We start from the raw sequence: 20864 nt of genomic DNA, 5'->3' as shown, positions 1-20864 counted from the left end.
ATCAGGTAGTGGAAGGAATATTTGATTTGTACCATGTACTATTTGATCACGTATCCATTTTGATCTTATCTTCAATTTCATTGGCTTCTGATGAATAGTTGATGAAGCATGAAACGGAGAAACACACAGTTTGATTCAGAAACTTCATAATCTTCAGTCAAAACATTGACAACGTCAACAGTCTTGCTTGAGATCTTCAGAGTCTTCACTTCATTCAGAACCATGATAACTTCAACGTCTGACTTGAGATCTTCATAATCTTCAGCTAAGTAACAAAACTTCAGAAGCTTTCTATTCTTCAAAAGCTTGATGATCAGAGTCACGTCCAGAAACAGAAGCGGAGAGAACATTGCAGCAGCAACATAGCTTCTTTCCAGAACTTCTCAGGAGTGAATCAGCACAGAAGAAGAAAGAATATTGCAGCAGCAACTTGACATCTTTCAGAACTTCTCATGAGTGATTAGCACAAAAGCGGAATTCATAACGAAAATTGAGAAACTGATGACGTTGCACGTCATCAACTCATAATCAGAATTGACTGTTAAAGCTACACAATAACAAATCATTAGGGTACCAAAATTGTTCTCACACAAATACAATATTGTTATCATGAAAACTCAAGGTATAAATGTAGAACCAAATCTTGTTCTAACACACGCATCGTCCACCATTTCATTAGCTATAAGAATATCATTCAGGATCTGCCTATCTTTAACAAAAGCTGATTGAAACTAAAAAATAACACTTCCAATCACAAATCTCAACCTATTAGCTAGAATCTTAGATAAAATTTTATACAAATAGTTAAATAGAGAAATAGATTAAAAATCCAAAAAACGCTAAGAACTCTCGACTTTTAGAATCAAAGCAATAAAAGAATTGTTTATAACTTTGGTCAACTTTCCATTATATTGATACATTTTTAAATAAAAGCTTGTGAAAGATTGAATTTTTTACTAATATTTTCACTTAATTTAACTATTACATATATCACTCATTTTTCCTCCTTATTATGATTTTTATTATAAAAAAAGTTAATTTAATTTTGAATTTCTTTTCCTTTTAATTATTGAACTCTTAGTTGCCGTTTCAAATATAATGTTAAAGTGTAGTACAAACTTAATTGAAAATTTCATGCTACTTTCTTTAATAATTTAATGTCTAAAACTTAATCTTTTAAAGAATTTTAAAAAATAAATAAGTAATGTTGCATATTCAAATTCATGCTTATGCAATTAAATATTTTTCTAAATTAAGGTGATCTTCTATTTTATTCGTCATTTGAAATTCAAAGTTTAGGTCCTCCCTCGTATTTTTACATTAGAAATTAATGGCGATTATATTTTAAAAATATATAATGTATATTTTTTATTTTTAAAGTTTTTCAAATATTTTTATCTCTCACACACATTTTTGTGTTGAATATTGATGATGTATGATTTATATTTATATTATTGAAGTTAGACAAATGCTCTTATAAAATAGTTTTTCATGTTTAACATGTGATGTATCATTTTAAAATGGATATATTGTTAATTTTAAATGAAAAATAATAGGGGAGGTAGTTTCTTAAATTGAATAAAATAGGGGACTAAAATTCAATACTTTTTTAGTTTTAAATAGAAGTGTTCACTGTGTATTTTGGATTATTTTAACGCTAAAAGTCATTCATGTAGTTTTGTTTGGTTTGATAGGTTTTTAGAAATAAAGTTGAACCAAACTCAACCAAATCAATGTAATTTGAATTGATTTAGTTTTTTACAATATTTTTATTGAGTCATACAAACACATATATAAAACAACATAAATTTATGTTTAGTCATTCATATATTATCAAATAACAAATAATGATGTCAATGAATATAAATTACAAAATCATTTCAGCACTAAATAATAAAAGAACTCAAATAACAAAAGAGCAATGTTTATTACAAAGTACAAACTAAAGTGTCAAACAATAACATTAGTACATTGCATTATAACACTATGGTGATAGCACAAAAACATCACCTACACCAATAGCACAAAATTAGAGGAGAGATGAAAAAAGAAAAATAGAAAATATGAGAGCTTAGTGAAGAAGATGTAATAAAAACGAATTTGGAAGAGAGAACAGTATCATAAAAATGAGAAGATAACAAAATAACATGAGAGAAGATATTAAAGAAAATGAGACGAGATGTACATTGCGGAGAATATAAGAAAGCGCAATATTGTTGGGGGAGATTAGAGAAAGTTGAAACTAAAACCTTAAGTGTGGGGAAGAGAAAATCATTTGTAATCCTAATCTTATGTCGTAATGGGTTTGAACTTAAGTTGGACGTGGATCAAGTGAAGTTTGGATTATAATAGAATGTGATTCGGTTCGGTTTGCAAAATACACACTACAAATCAAATCAAATCGCACAGTTTTGTTAAAAAATGGTTCAAAAATATCATAACCAAACGTTATTCTTTACAATTATTGATTTAGTTCGATTGAGTTAATAAGTCGGTATGATTTTTTAATACTTGTACTTTTAAATGTGTATGAAAATAACAAAAATAGCATATAAAAATGGACGGAAGTAATAACATTTATAAAAAATAATAAAAAAGGTAGAGTGGGGTGAATGAGACCAAAGCATGTGAGTGCAGTGTGTGTAGGAGTTATCATACTACGAAACGTCTCTTTTTGAGTATCGTCTAGTCATGTCTCCTTCCAACTCTCTTATTAAACATGTCTCTATGTGTCCATTCCTATGTTCTCTTCATCGTCACTTTGCTTCTTCAAATATCGAGAAATTTTGATTTTGACATTTTGTCTTCGTAACAAATTTTAACTTTTCAATTTAAATAAAATTTAATGATTAACTATTTTTAAGTGAATATAAAATCAATTTTGAATCCTTAAATGCATATTTATTTTTTTCTATTTTAAAAAGTAAAAAATAAGTTTAGATGAGTAGAATTAATAGGACATATTTTATTTATTTTTTAAATAGAATTGATTATGTCTTTAAAATTGATTTTAGGTAAAGCTCAAATTTATAAATTTTGAATTCATTTTTACACTTAAATTTAACATTCAACCCACATAAATCTTCAACCCAAATTAATTAAAATGAGAAAATTTTACCCTATACCCCTACAATTGTACCCATACCCCTACATTAAATTTTTTTTGACCAAAATACCCTCATTTCTGTAAAAAAAAAAAAAAAAAATTAAAAAAAAAAACGTACCGGAAGACTTTAGGAAAGACTTCCGGAACACACATAATGCATACCGGAACACTTCTCCAAAGAGTTCCGGTATGCAAATTTTTTTGAATTTTTTTATCTGAACCGGAACTCTTTCCTTAAGTGTTCCGGTTTGCTTTTTTTGTGTTCCGGAAGTCTTTCCTAAAGTCTTCCGGTTTGGAAAAATACATACCGGAAGTCTTTTTGCAAGAGTTCCGGTATGCAAATTTTTTTGAATTTTTTTTTATCTGAACCGGAACTCTTTCCTTAAGTGTTCCGGTTTGCTTTTTTTGTGTTCCGGAAGTCTTTCTTAAAGTCTTCCGGTTTGGAAAAATACATACCGGAAGTCTTTTTGCAAGAGTTCCGGTGCGAGGGGTGTGAAAGTGTAATTTTTACAATTTTCAACTGAATGGTAAAAATGAAATGATAAATTGGTTAAAATCAATTAAGGGTAAAATGGGAATTTTTAAATTTTTATAGGGGTATGGGGTTAATTGTAGGGGTACAAGGTAAAATTTTCTTAAAATGATTTTTAGCGAGTTATTTCACTGTCATTGTAGAACCAAACACACTAAATACTCTGGACTAAAATTAACTGTTGCCTTCATAATTAATTCTAACTCAAAATTCAAACGTGATTTTTGAAGTCCAAGATCCACTGTAGTCGTTGGTCTGTGCAGACACTAGAATCAGTTAAGTATGAGCCATTGGATGGGCCCATTAGTAAATCATAGCCTTTGGTTCATTTTTTCATAAAAATATAAGGTGGAAGGAGATAGAGATGGGTGAAAGTAATGAATAAAAATTAGATTTCTAGAGGAGAGAGAACAGTAAATAAAAAATATGAAAAATGCTAAAAATATGAATAGAAAAATGATTGAAGAGAGTAACAAGTAGTAGCACGACCAATCTATTCGAAATAGTTTACAAACGTACTTTTTTGTCCTAGCATATACAGTAAGCACTTTCGTGGTCCAAAGTGATTGAACATGGTTCTTTAAACTTTATAACGCGTCACAGTACCCCACAACATAACGCGTCTTTCATTAGAGTACATGTGTTGAATGTCCCACGTTCATCAATTACACTTAACTAACCCCTCAAGGTCATATATACATCAGCAATCTGCAAACAAAAATGTCTCAATTTTGAACCCAATAACTAGCAAGTTGCGTCATGCATGACCTGAAGCTACGGTTACTTTTGGAACAACAATGCAACTATAGACATTTTGCTTTGGAACAACAATGCAACTATAGATATTTTGCTTTGGTCACAGGTCAATAGATATGTCAACTCCACTCTAGCTGGCGATAACCATCTTCAAAAACATGATACAATAATAAAATCACATTGACTGCTGAACCTTGGCAAAAGTAACCTCATACTATTGTTCAAATTGTTGAGAAAGCAAGAACAATGGTAATTTTCCATATTTTAACTCAATTAATGAAGTCAAGAGAATTCAGTAGAATTACTCATGATAATGCCCAAACCACTCAATTATTCCAATCCAAGGCACAATTGCTCAAAGTTACTAACACAAATCTATATGAAATGCTGATTTAACAAGTTTAGAAACACTCGTCTCAAGTGTTGGAATTTCGAAGGTTACCATTGTTAGAGTTCATCAAGACAATTCCGGTGGGAATGTGATAGGACTCAGAAGTTTAAGGTGATGAAATGAATTTAATTGACTAGAAATGGAGAGCCTCAAGCTCTTACAATGATGAAAAAAAGGAATGAAATGCATAAACCAGAGAGTTCTATGAACTCTTTAACCAGAGCTATGTGTAACTCTTCTAACAATATTTCTAAATGAATTTCTCCTACCCTTCCCTCTCTTTTATAACAGAAACTCCCTAAAATCAAAGAATATCTTAACCAACTCATATTCATTTATTCCATAATCTTTCAGAATATGTCTAAGTGTCCAGGTGTCCTATCAGAATGTTGAAAAATTAATGTGGTGTGAGCAAAGCATCCATGGGAGCCAAAGGCTTGGAGACATTAAAAACTGAAAAGTACTACAAGTGTAAAAATTGAAGACGAAATTCCTTGAGAACAAGTGCACTGTATATGAATATTTCTCGCATGATTTAAAAAATTTGAATCTACCACTTGCCGATACAACATAACCTTAAGAAAGGAAAAGTACTATTCGTGTGAATATAGAAGACATTAAAAATTCCTTTAGACCAAGTGCACTAGTGTTTCATAAAAAGGGAAAATTGTCACTCCTATCCTGTATACTGTAAGCTATGTGTTAGGTATTAACCCCTTAAAAGAAAACGTCAAAACACCTATATTCCTACCACTTCTGTATAAAGATACAATCCTAACTATGTACACCAAACCTAACTGTCATAAATCGCCACTGCATTGGTTAATAATCATCTGACCTTTTCTGCCAAAACACCGAAGCTCGTTTGCAGAAACCAGTCATTGCTCTTCAAGGAAACTTGCTTTAGTGAGAAGCTATTCCTACAAACAGAGAAGACTATAGAAAAAAAGCGGTATAAAGGCGTTGTCAAGTTGCGCCGTGTAGGCTTCCAACAAGCCACTTGCAGTCACAGCTAGAAGTAGAGAGAACCAATGCTGCAAAAAGTAATTAACAAAGACGTTAAAGAAAAACTCGATAGTCCAAGGAACAAACATTCTAGAATACTAGCAGGCTTTGACCATTTCATTTTATCAAAAATAAATGGTAACTTTTGTACTTTATCCTTATTAAAATGGACGCTAAAGATGAAACTGCATCTTACTGTCCTTGGATTGGAGTATACAACTCGGCTGTAACACTATAGGCTTACTTTTCCCACTCCTTTCTCTCCCTTCCTCAGACGGGATACAGGAGAGATTGAAATGAAGCATAAAGGTGTCCCTTATGAATGCCCGGTTTGCACATGTGAGAAAAGATGAGAGTTGGGGGAAAAGAGTGCAAGTACTCCCGTAAGACATACAATTCATGGAACTTAAAGTCGGACCTATCTCCTCATGCAGCAGATGCTTGTATGCATGAATCAAAGTGGGCAGTGCTTGTCCATTAGATTGTTAACTTATTGGTGCAAAAAATAAAATTATTTGATGCCAGTGGTAACCAAAATAACTGTATAAAGCTTTGGTGTATATGAAACAGGGATAAAGGAACAAGAATAATGTGGGACTTGTTTTATGTAAAGAGTGACAGAAGACCTGAAGTACTGAACTAAGGTATCAAGTTCCTTTGATATCAACACCAATAAAAATCAACTTTATTACTAATAATGAGTTTGCTAACATTCACATTTAACCAAATCCTTTACCTGAGTGAAAATGTATCCGGCTGATGCTAAGAGTGGAAGGAGTAAAGAGCAAGCAGCTAGCACAGACGTTATACCAGCTGCAGTACCTTCAACTGTTTTCTCTGGAAAAATTAGAAAGCTATACATTCACATGATGCAACAGAAAACACTGATAAAAACCATTAATAAAGAAAATACTTACTGCCAGTTTTACTCCACCTCAAAACACCATACTTGTACCCAACCATTGATGCCTAAACAAAAAATAAAGAATCAATTACTATCAACCACGGAGATAAGCAACCATTAAGCAAAAATTTCTTTTAACATTTGTGGATAAAAAAAATATGCTAAAAAAACATCTTTTTAATGCTTTTAATTAGTCTTTGACTTCACCGCCTCAAGCAAAATGGTACACCCATAAATGCTTATTTTTCAATACAGCCCTTTTAGAAATTAATCAATTTGCTTCTCCATGGGAACTGTTTATTGACAGTTAAAGTAGTCTAAACTCACAGAAAAATTATCATACATTAGTATTCATGAAAAATCATACTCCCTCCGTCTCATAAAAAGTGCCCAATTTGAACAATTCACGGTTCTTAAGAAAATAATTAGATGTGTTGGTTTTGATGATAAAAATAATACTAGTATTATTTACTAGAATACCCCTATTAATTGTAGTTGAAAGAGTGGTTGAATAAAGTAAAAGCTATTAAATAGGGGTATGATAGTGGAAAAATAATAATAAATGTTGCATTGATATTGTAAAAGGACAATTATTTTGAGACAGAAAAAGTGCAAATGAGACACTTTTTATGAGACGGAGGGAGTATTGATTTCCCAAAAAACCCGCAAAATGGGAGTAAATTACTTTCTCCAAAATTGTCACAGCCTAGATTGATTCAGGTTCTTGCAGATTTTGCAAAATGGGACTTACCATTGTATCTCCAATTCCTAGGCTCAAAATTCCCGCAAAAGGGGCAAGAGCTCGATCATTGTACCCAGAAGACAACCAAATAGGAAGAGCACATCCAAGCAAGAGTGAGAAGTGGCTGGGCAAAAGGAAATTTTGTCATGAAAGAGAATTAAATGCAGCTGTGTATCAAAAACACTCTAATATGGGCTATAGTGAAAAGAGCAGAATACCTGACAATGAGAAGATCAGAGTCACGGTGATCGGTGAATGCATTCATGAATTGATTTATTGGTTGTCCTAAGGGCCAGATTCTCCATACCTAAGTAAGACAATGTCAATGAAAAAACAACTAAGAAAACTTATAAATACCGATCAGCCTGCTCTGAATCATTTGAACTTTTGGGCAGTAATATTAGAAACTTTAGCTTTTAGAAAATAAAGACTCGGATTGTGAAGTTGATTTTCAACTCATCATGAATTAAGTATCTTCATGACTAGCATCCAATGGTTTCAATAAGAAATACGACTGTACGTGTAGTATTGTATTGATAATAGATATCATTGCACAACACTAGTATTGTTGGGATTAAATGATCAATTCACATAATCATAATTTTTAAACAATTCAACAAATTTTCATGAAATCAGAAATTTAATGACGTATCTCTACAGAAACTGTTCTAGTAGTTTGCAATGTGTCTCAGTTACATACTTTATCCCCTTTCCTTTTGTTATCATCAATACACGGACTATTGCAAATACATCTCACAGGACCCACTCAAATTAACTGTTTTGGCCGCATAAAGAAAGATACATCTGATGGCAGTTTTCCAAACTGAAGTATAATGAATTTAAATATTGATTCCTTATGGATTGTTAGTGACAAAATCAACAAGAAACAAGGAAACACACATCACCCTTTTAAAGTATGATCTCACCAACACTAAGCTGAATGCATTTCAAGATACTTACTCGAATAATTTCTAATATTAAGAAAACCGCCAATGCCGCGCCAAAAGCTAGATCGAGAAATTTTGCCTGAAAACAATCAAAAAAGTGGGCATTACATCTGCCATACATTAGCACAATTGATCAATATAAAACATATTCTCGTACAAGTCATGGCACAAATGACCTTTATAATGCTGGTGTAAAGGAAAAAATATTTATGTTTTGTTGTACACGTTATGGCTCAATTATTCTTTTTCCTTTTATTTTTCTTAACTATTAAATGAAAACTAACTTTCAAATAGCATTTGTGAAAAACAAATATTAATGAATCAGTTATCACACGACTTGCATGTGTCAATTAATACTTAACACAATCTCTCATTTTCCTAAACTTACTAGATTGATAAAAAAAACAAATTATTTATTTTTAATTGCAAAAGTAGAAACCATAAAATAATTAAAATAATAAAGTGGGGAATTTTTTAAAATATTTTTGAAAAAAAATGACAGATTATAGATTGTCATATGCATTAATCATTAAATAGAAGGCTTATGATGAATAGTTTTTTTATTAACTTAGATATGTAAGGGTCTATTTACAAGTATCAGAAATTTAAACTAAAGGGCCTTTCATCATGATTTGAAAGTTAATGGCAGCTATTCAAAATGAGATAAATTCAAGGGAGAGTTCATACATTTTCCCTGCTTTCAATCACAATAAAACACAAGGCACTGAAATTTAATGGAAAAAGAAAATGGATAATGGGTACCAAGTGGCAGAGTCCACTCAATACCATTAGATAACAAATAATCATGTAGTCTCGCAAACTACCTGAAAGATAAGGGCAGGTGAAAACATCAAGACAGCTATCAGATGGTAGTATTTCCGCAAAAGAATCCTCTCAATCTTACTGTTCTTAGAGATGGTATAGAACCGCAAAACAGAAACAGAAATTATACACATCCAATAGATACACAACGACAGTCTTTTGGATGGCTCTGAGAAAACAAAGGAAAGCACCCTGCAATGAGAAGTTTCAAAAAAATTAAAAGATAGTAATCTAACAAAACAGCTGGTATAATGATATGATAAAGTAAAAAAAACAGTGGTTTTATGTTTACCAAAAATTATTTGAACATGATACTGTCATCATGGTTTAAAAACTTATCTATTTGGGACTCCAAGTTGAATAAGTCCCAGTTTCTTCTACTACTATTTCTCTCTATGGATTCATGATATGGATAAACTCAGGCTGCTAGTGCAGCCAACATAAAAACCACTATATTGGCTTCTATAGGTTTTTTCAAAAACAATCGTATTTGGAGAATTATGTTCAGACTTTATTAAGATTCTTGCATTCATATTTTTACAAATTAGTCTATATTAGGTATGTGAATACAGTGGAATCAGATGTTACAGTGAACATGCTCTGCATGCCACAGTTCCGGGTGTATTCAACAGCTTGTGTTGCCTTATTCTATAACATGTATGTATAAGAGCTGCCAGCATGAAATATATTATACAGCTCATAGTCAAAAAAACTACTTTCCAAGCATCCTGTTATTACCACTTCCATAGTATTTCAGATCATATCTGAAAACATCAGTAACTGGCAGCTAACAAAATTATCAAATACTGATGTCATACCAGAAAAAGGGATGCATGTCAAACTCCTGTACGAACTGCATCCATAATGGTACAAACACAATGAGGGCAAGTCCAAGGGAAGCAAAAAATATGAGGGATCTCCCAATCTCATAGTATCTTTTTTGTTCAGAATAAATTGTATTTATTAACCACTCCCATATTTGGAGAATATATTTCAAAGCTATTGGATATAGAAGAAGCCCAAGGACAAGCCCCTGTAGAAGCAGTAGATTATTTTAGCTGATCTAGTTATACCAGTAACATAAAAAAATCATAAGGTAAGGACCAATACCTGAATTATAATATTTATCTCACTTCGTTTTATTTCATCTGTAGTATCCAACTCTGATGACACCAATAGTCCACATAGCTGTTTAAACATTGTAATCACCAATAACATAAATATATATACACATGCATTATTTATCTAAAATTGTGTTAAAATTTGGTAACCTTTTTTATAGTAAGCAACAGCATATCACCAAAATAGAGAACAATACCAGCTGTCACCAAGAACGCTTCCCCTAAAATCAGTGAGAAACCATGATCAATAAAAGAGCCGACATATTAAACACCCCTAGTCAAGTATATTATTCTAAGAAATGATCGTATAACGGCAGTAATTCAGCATTTTCATATTTCAGATAAGGGTGAAAAATGAATACAGCTACTGACAAAAGGACAAAAAAACAAAAATCAAGTAAGAATTTAAAGAAACCTTGTTTGTATATAGTAATGATTTTGTTGGGTTGGGTCTTCTTCATGGGTGGTGCTAGAAAGCTCCCACCAAGGAAGGGCTGAATCTATTGTACTTGGCCTTAAACAGAGAATATGGCCAATAATTTTGAAATTAAAAAAAAAAAAGGAAAAGAACGGGAAACGGGAGAAAGTGTGACATGGTAGAAGAGAGACAGAAAGAGTTGTTCGAAAACTTGGTTACATTTTCCTTCTGGGTGTCAACTGGAGCAGAATGAGATGGGAAAACATTGACTCAGTTTTTGCTACTTGCTTATGCTCTGTTTTCAGTAAATTTTAGTAGATAATCTTGCTTGAAGCTGTGTGTTTTAGATCTGTATGGTTGGATTTTTTCTCACTATTGTACTTGTGGATTATTTTTGTTGATTGTTGTCTTTAGGGATTTCTACTCTGTTGGCAGTGAATAGGAGCTTTTTGTATCATCCTTGTTGGTTGGAGAATACTATATTGTATTCCTTATATATTACCGTGAAATTTCTCTTAACTAGGTTCAGTCACTTTTACCTCTCATATTAAGGGGATTTTCACATCAAAAATTTGCTTCCCTCGAGAATTCTCTCACGTGGGAAAGGTTAATTTTCCCATAGTGCAAGTTGATACTTCCATACTCACTCTTTCTAAACAGATTTGCTGATTTTAATTGACATGGCAGGACTACATGAGGCAGGATAGGTAAAATAGGAAGAGCACTTGCCTTCCATGACTGATTGATAAATCCCTAACGTCAAGTGTCTGCTTGTTACTTGAAATAACAAACACAGTATTTCTCCCAAAATTCTTTTTTTAAATTTTAGTCCCATTTCAGTTGTAACGATAGTAAAATCCAAAACACACAGAAGAATAACAGATGTATAAGAAAAACCTACCAATGGAAGCACAATACGGAAAAGTTTTCATGAAATGCTGAATTAGCTTGACGGACGCCAATCCATGAAAAAACACCCACGAAAGCTTCAGTGCAGGGTGCAACCCTAAGAATAAAAAGAAACAATAACAGTATTATCAGAATACAGATTCCTCAACTATATGATTCAACAGTCCAAAAAAAACAAAAAAACAGAATGTTACCAATTTGAGACGTAGTCAAAAGTGCTGCAATACAGAGCACAGCTTGAAGGAAAACGAAAGAGAAGCTAAACCTTAAACCCCAATGAGAACGCCTTATAGTCAAGGCGAGGTATAAAAGCACAGAGAAGACGCTGGCAGATGTTGCCCAGTATTGCAATGTCAGATACTCAATCTCTATACATTAACATTTTATACAAATCACGAAACTGCATTTGACAATTCTATATATAATAAAAACCCTAAAACTGAAAAGGAATAAGAAAAACCTTGAGGTTGAAGTAGTTGGAGCGAGAATCCACGTGATGATTGAATCAATTTGGAGAGAATGAGAGACGGGAGAGTGATTGCACCGAGTAGAATTCCGGAGGAAGCACCGGGTCTGAAAAAAGGGGAAATTAATGAATGAACCGATGAATCGATGAATGAGAGAGAGGGAGAGGGAGATGTACCTGGTGCGGAGAGGGAAGGGAGAATTGGAAGAATCGACGGAGATCTCGAGGAAGAATGCGGCGAGGGCGATGAGGGAGAGAGAAACGCCATGGGAGAGGAGAGAGATGGGGAGAGAGTAGAGGATTCTAGAGATGAAGAAGAGAAGAACGACTCTCTCGCCGTTGAAAAACGACGTCGTCATGGAAAATTAGGCGGGAAGAAAGAGAGAACGGGACGATGGGAAGAAGAAGAAGAAGGTTGGTGGACTCATTGTTGCTTTCTGATTCTGATACCAAACCCATTTGTCAATTTCCAGTCAAATTACGCGTTCTCTTCTGTTTTGACAGATTAATTACTATTATTTCATTCATAAGATTAATCAACTTTCCTAATTTAACGTGTTTTTACATACTTTTTTTAATAAGACCAGCTTATTCAAGTTTTAAAATCGGACATTTTGTCATCTCTATTTTAACATCAGAAACGCTACATGGTATGAATATTTTAAAAACGAAATGCAAGTACACGTGGCTTAATTCAAGATTGGATCAAATAGCACATAAAATATCATTTCGACTAAGGCGCACATCTTCAATTACGGATGAACCGTGAAGTTATACCTATCGAGACTAGAATTCGACCTAAATACCATAAATCTCCACCTTAGAACAAACTCTACACTAACAAACAAACTAGTTTTCGTCATGCAGCTTTATCAGTTACATACAGTGAAAAAACTTGTTGTTTGACAATGTCTTGGTAATCATATCAGCAGTATTGTCATCATTCGAAACCTTCAGACTTAGACTTCTCCATGCTCGATTATCTCTCTAACGAAATGCAGTTGTCATACCCCAAAATTTGTCCGCTAATATTACAAGACATTTTTCAAGGCACTCCAACTTATTGTTCAAGACATTGACCTTAAAGGAGCAAAGACTCAGCTCACAAATGGCCCAATCCAGAAAAAGACCCAAACTGGCATGCTCGCTAGGCGAGCAATTCCTTCGCCTAGCGAACCCTTCACTACAATACTCGCCTAGCGAAGCTTGCGAATACCAGAAAATTTTGGGCTTCATTCTGAGCCCATTAGGTCACCACAAGCATTATAAATAGCCAAGCTTCAGTCAGGAAAAGGGGGGACGAAGACAGACGAAGACGGACAGAAATCCTGGCATAGAAACCCTGGAGACTAACTCAGAGAATTCCGAGGAAAGAAACCCTAAAGGCCGCTCATCCGCACCGAAGTTACCTCCGCCCTACTCCATCCGATACCAAGAGTGGTCAGTCCCTTCAACATCGCAGCTCAGTTGCAAACAGGTTTGTGTATCACTACGGTTTTATGCTTTTAATCGGTAATCTCTACATACATAAGACATCATGATTAAATTTTCGGATATGTAATTTGATTTCACATGTGAATTTAAGTATGCCTGAATATCCTGAATGTTTGTCCATGCTATTCCTGTAATTAAATGCCATAAAGTTCAGGGTTCCGGAGATCATGCTGCTATCAAACCCAGAACCCGCAGCCGCTCGCTAGCACATCGCTAAGCGAGCATGTAGCGAGCATTCGCTAAGCCTTCGCTAGGCGAGGCAGGAGCGAACGTGACAGTCGCTGATTTTTTTGTTCTGATCTATTTTATTCTAACCATGTGTTACTTTGCCTGACATCCCTACTGCTGTGTTTCTTTTGTGGTGTAATTCCCGATTGCACCCTAATTTGGTATTCTGACCTGTTTGCTGAATTTTGTAAGGGTTCACATACTCCCGGAAAAAGGTAGCCGGCTAAGGTATTCCACTTTATTTGTGGGATACCCTTGTGGAGATTCACCCTAATTACCTAATTGATTATAATATGGAGCTAATTACCTAATTGATTACAACTACCTAATTGATTGTAAAATATTGCCCTTGAATATGTGATCTTGGACCTCTCTTTGTTGCCTTACGGTATTACGGTCATGTCCCGCGAATGTGGGGATACACTTAGCAAAGACCCTTCGATTAAATCATCATGTCCCTATAAGATAAATCATAGTCCCTCGGATGTTGCCTGCGAATATATGATTTTGCCCCTCGATGACCCTTCGTTGTAGCCTACGGTTAAATGATGATTGTCCCTTCGAATGCTAAGGTATCCTTACAAATGTTGCCTTCAATGACCAATCGATGACCCTACGATGACCCTTTTACATCCAAAGGATAAAACTACTTATTTCTCAATAGTAAGGACAGTTTTACCCTCATAAGGATAGGAAATGCCCATAAAGACCTTGGGTGGGTATAACTCTTAATTGCTGGCTCACAACATAAAACATTTTTCATACATCACACTTTGCAAAACATCTACTAGAAAATCACCACTCGGTATACATTCGTACTAGAATCATTGCCAAGTTATATTTTTCTAAACCGCTTTCAAAATTAAACGAGATAAACACTTTGTATACATTCGTACAAGAATCATTACAAAGTTAAACTCTCTTTTCAAAACATTTTCTAAGCAATTCACAAACACTTTTTCAGACAAACATAAGTGATCTAGCAATTAAGAGCCCATTGATAACCATGGATACAAAGGGTGTTAACACCTTCCCTTTGTATAATGTACCTCCCGAACCCAAAATCTAATTAAGGTCTTTCCTGTTCTTTTCCACCTTTCCTTATTGGATAAAAGAAAAGTCGGTGGCGACTCTTGCTATCCGCGACATTTGCTTTCCAAAGCAAAAACACAAAAAGTCAGTTCACCGTATGACAGAACTGGCGACTCTGCTGGGGACATTAAAGAGAGGTTATCTTAAAAACAAGATCACTTATTTAAATTGTCTGATTTACTTTTAAAGGATTGCTTGGGTATTTTATGCTTGAGTGAAAGATCCTACACCCGGATCTAGTGTACCTTAGGTAAGTAGCAATAGATCATCGCGACTATCCGGCGTATACTGGAATGGTTAAAATGATGGCTACGGTTAATGTGACACTTTGGATGTCCTGATGTTCCTCATGTTTACTTGAGGAAAAATTTGGCTTCCGTGTGGTGTCATCAAAGCATTAACCAGACCTTTTAGAACCCTAATCGACTCATCCTAGCCATTAGAAAGTAGTGAGATAACTGACTTCGGTTCCGACTGGGGTTGGTTGAGAGTCGATACTACACTCTTTGAGATTGGACTTTAGGGAAGCTTCGGTCAACCACTTGGTGTTGCACTGAAGTGGACTTAAAGGAAGGTCAATGATTTGAGATCCTTCTAGAACCCGGTTACTATTCTAGGACAGGTTGAACCAACCAAACTTCAGTGGGGAGGGTACTTACCTATGGAACTCATGCAAGCCTTAAAACCTAGGAATGATTGTTGTGTGACTTATTTGTGCTTGTTAGTTACTTAACATCATAACATCATAACATCGTGGCATTGTACTAACCATTTCGAGGACTTAAGGATTTAACTTTGCCCTGTTTTGAAAAAAAAAAGTTTCCTTTTTTTGGTTGTTTACGCAAAGTTAAATTCCAAAAGTCCTTGAAAACATTTCATACATTGCATAGCATAACATTGCATAACAGGTACTCTAAAGGGATCAATGTTCTCACGATCTTCCTATTGCAAACAGAAAAATGGCCCTCGAACAAATTGTCAAGGATCTCCAGGCTCAGAATGTTCAACTCCAGGAGATGATCTTGAACTTATCCAAGGGGCAGGAGGAACTGAAGGCTCTCTTGCTCGAGCAGAAGAAAGACAAGAAACCTGTAAGTTACATCAACCCGGGAAGAAGGCTTAAAGGACAGGCCGCAGGAATCAAGATCAGAATGCCAAAGGATCAAGAAGAGGTAACAGAGAATGAGTCAGAAGAGGAGAATGTTGATCTCTTCAACCCTGAGGACGACGATGAAGATTACGAGAATGAGTTGTACTCTCCAAAAGAGGATAAGTACAAATTGCTAGAAGAACGTATGCTAGCTATAGAAGGCCAGAAGGCGCCCGGTCTGGATTTCGAAAGCTTGGGTTTAGTCTCTGATGTGGTCATTCCTCGCAAATTCAAGATCCCCACTTTCACTAAGTACGATGGTGCGTCTTGTCCTCAGATGCATCTGAGAGCTTATGTGAGAAAGATCCAGCCGTATACCACTGATAGGAAGCTTTGGATCCATTTCTTCCAAGAGAGTCTGTCTGGCACACAGTTAGAATGGTACTATCAGCTCGAGAGCTCTAACATCCACACCTGGACTGATTTAGCGACAGCTTTCTACAAGCATTACCAGTATAATTCTGAATTAGCGCCTACTCGGCTACAGTTGTAGAATATGACTATGGGACCTAAAGAAAGCTTCAAAGAATATGCTCAAAAATGGAGAGATTTGGCTGGCAGAGTCAAACCCCCCATGACTGATCAAGAATTAGTGGACATGTTCATGAGCACACTGACTGGCCCATTCTACAGCCATCTATTGAGAAGTTCCTCATCGGGTTTCACTGAACTTATATTAACAGGTGAACATGTTGAAAGCGGAATTCAAAGTGGAAAGATACAGGCGGCTACCTCTGATCCTCCGGAGACTCCTTATGACATCACTGCTCCTCTGCCTAATCATGACAAGACTGTCAATGCTGTTGAAGATGCTGATAGCAATTGCGACTGGGATAGCTGGATTTTCCCAACAACTGGTGACGGACTCGGTAATTGGAAGGCTGAAGACACTATCCCGATTTCCTTTAGTCAGGAGTAATTGTTATTGCTTATTTTAATGTATTAAATTTTGTTAAAGGTTTTGTCATTTTTATAAGCATATTCACATTCAATAAATCAATGGACTTTTTTTTGCATTCAAATATTGCGCTCTTTATCTTTCCTGTCATTTTTCAAACAAGCTATGTTTTCTTGCACACACTCACGTAACAATTTTCCGATCCATATCCACTATGGATCCTGTTGGTAATAATTCTGCTACTGTTCATTATGACTTTGAAAATCCGATCTACCAAGCCGAGGATGGAAGTGAGGAAGATTGTGAAGTACCTGGAGAGCTTGCCAGACTACTGCAAGAAGAAAAGACTATTCAGCCGCATGGGGCATCGATCGAAATCATAAATCTGGACCGCGTCGCCCGATTTAGCTCCCATTTGACCGCTACTTGCAAATCCGTCTCCAAATTACTGAGACAAAATCAAGAAGTATCTCCAAGAACCTTCAATTCTGATGCCACCAGTTGAAGGAGGACCTCTAATCATGTACTTGACCGTGTTAGAAAATTCAATGGGGTGTGTGCTAGGGCAACATGACGAGTCTGGTCGAAAAGAGCATGCAATATACTACCTTAGCAAAAGGTACCGACTGTGAAACAAGATACTCACAGCTCGAGAAAGCTTGCTGTGCTTGGGCTGCTCGCCGACTAAGACAGTATATGTTGAATCATACCACTTTATTGATTTCTAAGATGGATCTTATCAAATATACATCTGAGAAACCTGCTCTCTCCGGAAGAACAACAAGATGATTGCTGAACTCTGCACGCAGTTCAAAATAAAACACCATAACTCTTCTCCGTACCGGCCAAAGATGAACGGCGCCGTGGAGGCTGCTAATAAGAATATCAAGAAGATCATACAAAAGATGACAGTAACGTACAAAGACTGGCATGAGATGTTACCATTTGCTCTTCATGGTTATCGCACTTCAGTACGCACTTCGACAGGCGCAACTCCTTTCTCTTTAGTCTACGGAATGGAAGTCGTCTTACCGGTGGAAGTTCAGATTCCCTCTCTAAGAATCATGAAAGAGACAGGTTTAGACGAAGATGTGTGGATTCAAACTCGACTCGATCAGATAAATTTGATTGATGAAAAGAGACTTGCGGCTGTTTGTCATGGGCAGATATATCAGAAGCGCATGACCCAGGCATTTAACAAAAAGGTCAAGAGACAGGTGTATCAAATTGGCGACTTGGTGATCAAGCGTATCATTCTACCACAAGGTGACCCTAGAGGCAAATGGACCCCCACATACGAAGGGCCATTTGTAGTTAAGAAGGTATTCTCTGGTGGAGCCATGATACTTGCTACGATGGATGGCGAAGACTTCCCAGATCCCGTGAACGCAGACATAATAAAAAAATACTACGCATAAAAGAGACCCGCTAGGTCAATGTACCTAGGCAAAAGTAAGGGCATCCCGGCGAACCAAAAGGGTTCGGGCAAAAATTAGGGATAAACATATAAAAATGTACACCCGACGAGTCGAAAACCTGAAAAAGGCGGCTTGGGCAAAAAAGGGGATCCTGGTGGACTGAAAACCAGAAAAGGCAGTCCAGGCAAAAATTAGGGATTAAAGCGTATGACTATGTCCCGTTCTCGGTTAGCTTCACCCAAATCAAAGGGACTGAACAAGCCAATCACTTCTATCCGACAGCAGGAGATGAGACGCTTGAAGGCATAATGACAGTAGCAGAATTAAAATCAATAGGACTTTTCCTTCATAGCTTTTTCTTTATGTTCTCGACAATTTCCTCTTACTAGGATTTCTGTCTCCTTGTACTCAAATTGCCTGTTTATAGGCCCTCTTTCAAAGTCGATACCATTTCATCTTCCAAAAAGATGCTTTTGTTTTACTTTCTATGTTTTGTTTGCATAAACGTCCATTGATTTAATTTGAATTGATATATGCATTTGAATATGATTGATGTTTACCGAAAAAACATGCATGAAATAACAATAACAGTTACTGAAAGACTTTAGGGTCGAAGATAAGGTCTAACCATGCTTTCCAACAAGTCCGGTTACAAATCCTGTTCCCCAACAAAAACTGGCTATTTCCAGAAGAGGTCGGCATCACCAGACAGACTGGTCATCTCTTCTATCCCCAGCCGGGCTCTGTTGAGTGTTTCCACCATCAGACAGAAATCAAGTACCCCCAGCTGAGAAGGGGTCATCAATACAAGTATCTCCAACCAGAAGATGGGGATTTATTTTCCCCAGGGGGTCGCCAGAAAAAACTTTCCAGACGCATAATTCATTCATTACATCATTTCACAGCATCCTCATGCATACATTGTTCGCATTTATTTTCATAAGCATAAAATATCTCATGCATCATGACATGGCAGGAAGCTAACTTTATTTTTCAGGTTAATTATCCTCCCGGTACAGTCAAAACAAAGGGCCATTCAGACGGACATCTTTATCAATTACATTCAAGATTCAACTACGTCTCTCAGATATAATCCATATGAACATTCACTCTGATATCCTCCCAATGGTGGCATCCTTAAGCCCACCCCAGATATTCATTGCAAATACAACATATACAAATACTATCAGATATAGCCTAGCGTACGGTTCATTCTGATTCAGCTCAACATATGACTCCTTCAACTCAGATACGATCTAGCATACGATCCATTATGACCTTCAACTACTCCAATACGGTCTAATGTACGACCCAGTTGGACCTTCAAATCCTCAGATGCTACCTAGTGTACGGTACATTTCTGAAGTGTAGTCTAGCGTACGACTACCCCTTTCATCATCAGATTCAGCCTAACGGACGGCTCATTCTGCTCAGAGACTGTCTAATGTACGACCCAGTTAGACCTTCAAGTCCTCAGATGCTACCTAGTGTACGGTACATTTCTGAAGTGTAGTCTAGTGTACGACTACCCCTTTCATCATCAGATTCAGCCTAACGGACGACTCATTCTGCTCAGAGACGGTCTAATGTACGACCCAGTTAGACTTTCAAGTCCTCAGATGCTACCTAGTGTACGGTACATTTCTGAAGTGTAGTCTAGCGTACGACTACCCCTTTCATCATCAGATTCATCCTAACGGACGGCTCATTCTGCTCAGAGACGGTCTAATGTACGACCTAGTTAGACCTTCAAGTCCTCAGATGCTACCTAGCGTACGGTACATTTCTGAAGCGTAGTCTAGCGTACGACTACCCCTTTCATCATCAGATTCAGCCTAACAGACGGCTCATTCTGCTCAGAGACGGTCTAATGTACGACCCAGTTAGACCTTCATCTCCTCAGATGCTACCTAGCGTACGGTACATTTCTGAAGCGTAGTCTAGCGTACGACTACCCCTTTCATCATCAGATTCAGCCTAACGGACGGCCCTTTCTGCTACTCAGATACGATCTAGCGTACGATCCGGTCTGACCTTTACTTCTCCGGATGCAGCCTAATGGACGGCTCATTCTGCTACTCAGATACGATCTAGCATACGATCCATTCTGACCCTTATATCTCAGATACAGCCTAATGGACAACTCATTCTGCTACTCAGATACGATCTAGTGTATGATCCATTCTGATCTTTCCTCCCCGGCGAAGTCATCCGCCTAATGAACAACTCACTTTGCTATTCAGATACGGTCTAGCGTATGATCCATTCTGATCCCTTATCCCCAGCAACGTATAACACACTCTGACTCCCCGGCGAAGTCGACAGCCTAATGGATGACTCACTATACGGTCTAGCGTATGACCCGGTATAACACCCATGTCTTCAGATATCGGCTAATGTATGACGCACTATGAAGCTCTCATCATCAAACTTCCTGGATGGCATCTTTAAGACCATCTCCATCA

General features: G+C 36.3%; 1 protein-coding gene across 3 annotated transcripts; it reads right to left on the bottom strand.

Annotated features, from left to right (window-relative positions):
- Window positions 1–4058: 4058 nt before the first annotated feature.
- LOC127087086 (dolichol kinase EVAN) lies at window positions 4059–12687 on the bottom strand. Of its 3 annotated transcripts, XR_007789775.1 has the most exons (15): window positions 12297–12683; window positions 12114–12226; window positions 11848–12021; window positions 11646–11750; window positions 10477–10547; window positions 10316–10393; window positions 10024–10238; window positions 9208–9397; window positions 8397–8462; window positions 7655–7743; window positions 7446–7560; window positions 6708–6759; window positions 6527–6627; window positions 5624–5819; window positions 4059–4346 (listed from the first exon to the last, which is right to left on the bottom strand). XR_007789775.1 is itself a non-coding variant. In XM_051027940.1 (14 exons), exons 1-14 carry the CDS (start codon window positions 12476–12478, stop codon window positions 5706–5708), a joined length of 1656 nt encoding a protein of 551 aa, XP_050883897.1. In that variant the 5' UTR covers window positions 12479–12687; the 3' UTR covers window positions 5276–5705. The 3 variants fall into 3 exon arrangements, 2 of the variants coding, with proteins under 2 accessions (XP_050883897.1, XP_050883896.1); XM_051027940.1 differs by lacking the exon at window positions 4059–4346 and having other exon boundaries at window positions 5276–5819; window positions 6527–6618; window positions 12297–12687; XM_051027939.1 differs by lacking the exon at window positions 4059–4346 and having other exon boundaries at window positions 5276–5819.
- Between the last annotated feature and the right edge of the window lie 8177 nt (window positions 12688–20864).

The sequence above is a fragment of the Lathyrus oleraceus genome, chromosome 5 (genome assembly GCF_024323335.1).
Source record: "Lathyrus oleraceus cultivar Zhongwan6 chromosome 5, CAAS_Psat_ZW6_1.0, whole genome shotgun sequence".
Taxonomy (NCBI): domain Eukaryota; kingdom Viridiplantae; phylum Streptophyta; class Magnoliopsida; order Fabales; family Fabaceae; genus Lathyrus; species Lathyrus oleraceus.
The sequence above is the reverse complement of the archived record's forward strand: the minus strand, read 5'-3'. Positions and strand labels throughout refer to the sequence as shown.